General features: G+C 47.5%; 1 protein-coding gene across 1 annotated transcript in view; it reads left to right on the top strand.

Moving 5' to 3' along the window:
* Positions 1-4,330, top strand: part of Dcdc2c (doublecortin domain containing 2C) — a 40,592-nt gene extending 36,262 nt beyond the window's left edge. Inside the window, exons 8-10 of the mRNA XM_023708335.1 lie at positions 1,555-1,655; positions 3,810-3,937; positions 4,270-4,330. Coding sequence (XP_023564103.1) covers positions 1,555-1,655; positions 3,810-3,937; positions 4,270-4,330 — 290 coding nt within the window. The remainder of the gene's footprint in view (positions 1-1,554; positions 1,656-3,809; positions 3,938-4,269) is intronic.
* The last annotated feature ends 925 nt before the right edge of the window (positions 4,331-5,255 follow it).

The raw sequence follows: 5,255 nt of genomic DNA, 5'->3' as shown, positions 1-5,255 counted from the left end.
GGTCCCTGATGCCTTGCCAAGCTTGTTCTAAGTAGGTGCTTTAGACCACTGAGCCATCTCTCCAGCCCTATGTATTTATTTTTGGGACAGGGTCTTGCTGTGTAGTGCAGGCTGGCCTTGAATTCCTGTCTCTGATTCTCAAGGGCTGAGATTATAGATGTGTACTACCACAGCCCAGACTCGATTTCATCTATTTTTTATTTGTTTTCAAAAAATATTTATTTATTTATTCAGTACAGGATCTTGGACTCATAGTGATTCTCTTGTCTCAGACTCCTCAGTGCTGGGATTATAGTTGTGCACCAATACGCCCAGTTATGGTGGCTGGCATGGTGTGCCTGGGGTTCCGAGGCTGGCATAGCATGCAGTACAAGGGATTGAACCCAGGTCCTTCCACTTGCCAGGCAGGTGCTTAGACAGCTGAGCTATCTTCCCAGCCCCAGAGTTGATTTGAAAGTAAAATAATTTTAAGCATTCTGGAACCAATCCTACTTCTATTCTGATTCCTATGGGACTTTTTTTCTCCCTGAGCCCCTCTTGGTTTTGGAGCTCTGGACAGAGCCACAGAGGTTGGGGGTCCCATAGCTCAAGACTTGGGGAATAGCTCTTCTGGGCTGAGTATGACATGGGAGGAGATGGTGAGGTGGGCCAGGTGTGGGTGAGCAGCACCAATGCTATAAAATGGGAAACAAAGTGGGTCTGTGACAGGATTTTCCCATTTGGATGTCGGGGTTCATCAGAGCCTGTATTTACCTTTTTGGATGCTGGAATAGACCAGCGCTCTTCTTTTTCTTTTTATCTCATCTATTGCTTCTGATAAGGGTAAGGATGAACTTTTCAAAAATCTCAGAATTTTATAAGCATTTAACATATCCAGTTGTGACGCTAAAGTGGTTTCCAGCTGTTGATTAAGATGAGTACCTCATACCACACAGTGGTGGCAGCTGGTTGCTCTAATCCAGTTGTTAAATATATTTTGCAGCTGTATTTTCTTCTAGTCTGTTCTGAGAGTCTGCTATCTGGTGGGCTACATTGTACTTATTTCTAATCAGATTAGCGGGTTGCAGGATTATCAGGTGTACACTGTCCTTGACTGTGAGATGGACTGTCTGCTATCCTGGGTGGGCAAAAGATGCTGATGACTTCTAGGGCCAGGACCTTTGTGGAGCCAGAGACACTGCAGGAGTGGAGGCTGGTTGAGCTGAGGAATGGAGGCCACAAGGAGAGTGAAAACCGAGAGCAAGTTGGTGATAGAGATGACACAGGAAGGAGCCTGGGCCCCCGGCCAGGCTGCCTGTCTGCTGGCATTAAAACTAGGGAGGCTGGGTTTCTTAACTTCGGTCTGGGCCAGAAAACGGGCAATGAGTGGGTTGCAGTGGTGTATGCCTGTAACCTCAGCACTCAGAAGGCTGAGGTGGACAGACCTTTGTGAGTTCAAGGCCAGCCTGGGTTACATAGCGAGACCGTGTCTCAAAGCCAAGACAAAACACAGAAAAGCACAGTGGACTTCATGTTTTCCATTGCTTTGCAAACCCTGTGTGTGTTCTCCCCCAGAAGGTGATGTGTACAAAGCCCAGACTCCTGCCAAGGATGTCCAAGGGGCTCTGGATGTCAAGGAGGATGCAGACGTGAAGGTGGAGGTGCCAGTGGACCAGGTGGGTTGCAGAACCCTGGATGACTGTGTCCCATAGACCCTGCCTACCTTAGTCTCCTTATCCCTGTTCTGAGTTCTGTCTGGCCTCAGGAACCTCCTAGGCTCTCCAGGTTAAGGCACTTCCCCTCTTTCCCAGACATGCTTCTCTGTGGGATGTTTTGCCCCCCAGTCCCATGCATGTACTGCATATTGAGCATCACATTAATCGTTTATCGCCTCAGCTGCCTGTCTGCTGAGCTATGAATCCTGAGGGGGTGCAGCCCCCATCTTGAAGGGCCCTGGTGCACAGGACACCCTGCCTGGTACATGTGGGTGAATGCCAGCTGGGGCGAGTGGCACCATCAAATGGTGTGCGTGTGGAATGTGGGACCCAGCATCCCCACTTGCAGGTGGGGGCATCATTTAGAGGAGGGGACATGCTCGGGCACCATCCCACCCTCAGGCTTTGCAGAAGAGGGGGAATAGATAAACCCTGAACCCACACAACCTGGTCTCCACTGTCCACCCAAAGGCACTAAAAGTAGATTTGCAGTTGTTAGTTTTGGAGGAGGTGAATGTCCCACAAAAGGTCAATATTAGCATTGGAGTCTTAGTTTAATCCTCTCAAATAGATGAGGTCCCAACCTTGCTCTTGTGTTTATTCAGCGTGGAATCAGGGCAGCCAGCGAGTTTTTCTTCTACACCTTTATTTTTTCTACTCCTCCTTTATTTTTAACTCCTGTTATTTGTCTGTTTTGTGATGTATTTTTACAACCCTGCAGTTTGTGCAGTCATTTAAGCCAGCTTCCTGCTTCCGAAGCCATTTGGAGTCCTTTGCGTGCATGTCGCGCTGTGTTTTCTAAATCACCAGCAATGTCATTTGCTCTGTTCCTGGATGTGATAAAAGAATGATCAAAAGATGTGATTTTCTGTTGAAACACAAAATAACAGTTGGGATGTTTTAGTGCACATTGAAGGTTAGAGGAATGAGGAAACGAGGACATGTTAGGCAGGGTACTTTTACACCACATTGGACCTTGTAGCTGGTGTATTCATGCATATTTTCTGGTTCTATACTGAAAGAGTGCAAAACAGGCTTTATTTGACACTTCAGTTTTCTGTGGTGTTAGGGGTGGAGCCCAGGCCTCCATGCACGCCAGGCAGGTGCCTGTGAGCCACTCCCCAGTCCTGGGCTCAGATTGACTTATTTATTTTTTGTGATACACGGTCTCACTGTTTTTATTTATTTATTTATTTATTTATTTATTTATTTATTTGTGTGTGTCCAGCTCAGCCCACCAGGAGGCGGGGCTGGCTGGCATGTGGTGCTGGGAGATTGAACCGCGGTCCCTGGGGCTTTGCTAAGCTTGTTCTAAGTAGGTGCTTTAGACCACTGAGCCATCTCTCCAGCCCAGGTCTCACTGTTTGGACTTGTAGTGATTGTCTTGTCTTAGACTCCCCAGCCCTGGGATTATAGGCATGTACCACCATTCCTAGTTTCAGGATAGGCACAGCATAAAGCACTGGGGATTGAGCTCAGGACCTTGTGCTTGCAAGGCGGGCGCTTATGCCATCGAGCAGTCTCTCCAACCTTGACTCATTTTATCTTTAATTTTAATTTTTATTTTTTTAGTCTGTATTTGAAGTACATCATGATTGTATTCCTTCCAGGAGTTGGAGTGTGCGCCTGCCTCTTCTCAGTCCTTCTTTCTATCCACTTCTGCTCTCTTCCCTGCCCCTTCCCTCCATCTCTTGTTCCTCTTCCCTTTTGAAACTCTCTTTCTCTCTCTCTGTTATGTGTGACCTATTTTTTGTCTTGCCCCTTCCTTACGTAAGCTTTGTGTTTCTCATCTAAGAGAAGCAATGCCGTATTGGAGTTTGTGTGTCTGGCCTTTTCATTTAACGTTACAGTCTCAAGGTGCATTTCCTCCAGATGACTCATGTTTATCTTTTGGGAACAGTGGTGCCCTGTGCTGCGCAAACACCACATTCTCTTCATCTATTCGTCCGTGGATGGGCATAGAGGCTGCTTCCAAAGTTTAGCTGGGATGAATCACGCTGCTGTAAACGCACGTGTGCATGATCTCGTTAACGTCTCGAGCGGGAATAGCTGCTCAGAGGAGTTTGGCACAAGCCAACTATCGCTGCATAGGAAACATGTGTGTTTTCCTCCTAGGTTCCAGCTGAAATGGTTAAAGAAGCTGACGAGGCACATGACAGCATCCCTAATTTGGAAGGCATCAAGGTGAGCTCGTTGTATCTTGTCTCTGTGATCTGGATCTCAGTGCTTGCTCTTTGTCATCGGTGAGCAGAGCATATGGTGGGTGGCAAAGGACATGGCGCCGCAGATTGGTCCTGACCTCGGACGAGGATCCCTGGCCTGTGTCTCTGGTCACTGTGCTTCAGCTCTGGTGTCCTGTGTGCTGGCAGTCATGGTGTCATTTTAGTGGCTTTTACGCTTAGTTGCCTCTTCCTCTGCTCCCCCAGGGTGAGTCGGGGAGGTGGAGCATGGTGGTGGCTGTGGGACAGCTCTGTCTGCCTCTGCTGATGTTTTCTGGTGAGAGACCACTGTGTCACTGGCCTTGTAGGGACACTGGGCTGGGGGCCCAGGGCTCTGACCACCCTTGCTCCCACAGAGCAGGCGTTGGGACCATCTGCCCCATGCAGATGACATTATTGTACTTCTGCCAGAAATGAAGGGAAATACAGTTTACTATATAGCTGTGGAGCCAAGAAATGGGCTTTGGGGCTGTTTCCCGATGTCTATTGCTCCTCGCGATGTCTCTGGGGCTATTTCTCCTTTCTTGCGTTTGGGGTGTGGAGGTCTGAGACTGTGGTGGCAGGCCCTCCCCATCTGTCTCTGAACTCCTAGCGTCGCGCCACATCTCAGCACCACAGCCTTAATCCTGCCATCACGCACACTATGTCCAGCCAGTATTTGGCATGTTCATAATATTTTTACCTTCCAAAAGAAATGTTATGAATCTGAATTAACTAATTTTTAACTTCTGTGAACCAGTAAAGGTGAATGATGTACTTTGTCCTTCTATTTGAAATTGTGTTCACTGAACACTTATTTTATTTATTTATTTTTTTGTATTTTAGGGACGGGTCTACAGGGTATTTAGGATTTCACTACTAGATCGGACCATAGTGATCCGCCTGTTTACAGCCTCCCAAAAGCTGGGATTACAGGCATGTACCACCGCATCCAGTCTTAATTGCTGTGTCAGTGCACTCCAGGGGTGGGGCCGGCACGGCAGGCCTGGGGATCAAATCCCCAGCTCCTGCACCTGCTTGCAGATGCTTTAATCCACTGAGCTCATTGGCCGGCTCCAGTATTTTATTTTAGTTTTGGTTTTCTGAGACAAGACCTCACTATGTAGTACAGGTGGGGCTTGAACTCACCATGTGTAACCTAGGCTAATCCGAAACTCATAGTGAGCCTTTTGTCTCAGCTTCCTGGGTGCTGGGATTACAGGGGTGGCCAACATCCCCAGATAAACAATATTTTATTTTTAAGCATTGTTATAATTACATTGTTGTCAAGTACATTCTGAGTCAGGGTTGTCAGGAATGTTCCTTATTGCTTGCTCTGTCTGGATGCACTATAATAAAAAAA

This window comes from Octodon degus, unplaced genomic scaffold (genome assembly GCF_000260255.1).
Source record: "Octodon degus isolate 3935 unplaced genomic scaffold, OctDeg1.0 scaffold00351, whole genome shotgun sequence".
In the NCBI taxonomy this organism is placed as follows: domain Eukaryota; kingdom Metazoa; phylum Chordata; class Mammalia; order Rodentia; family Octodontidae; genus Octodon; species Octodon degus.
This window is presented reverse-complemented; position numbering and strand designations above follow the sequence as displayed.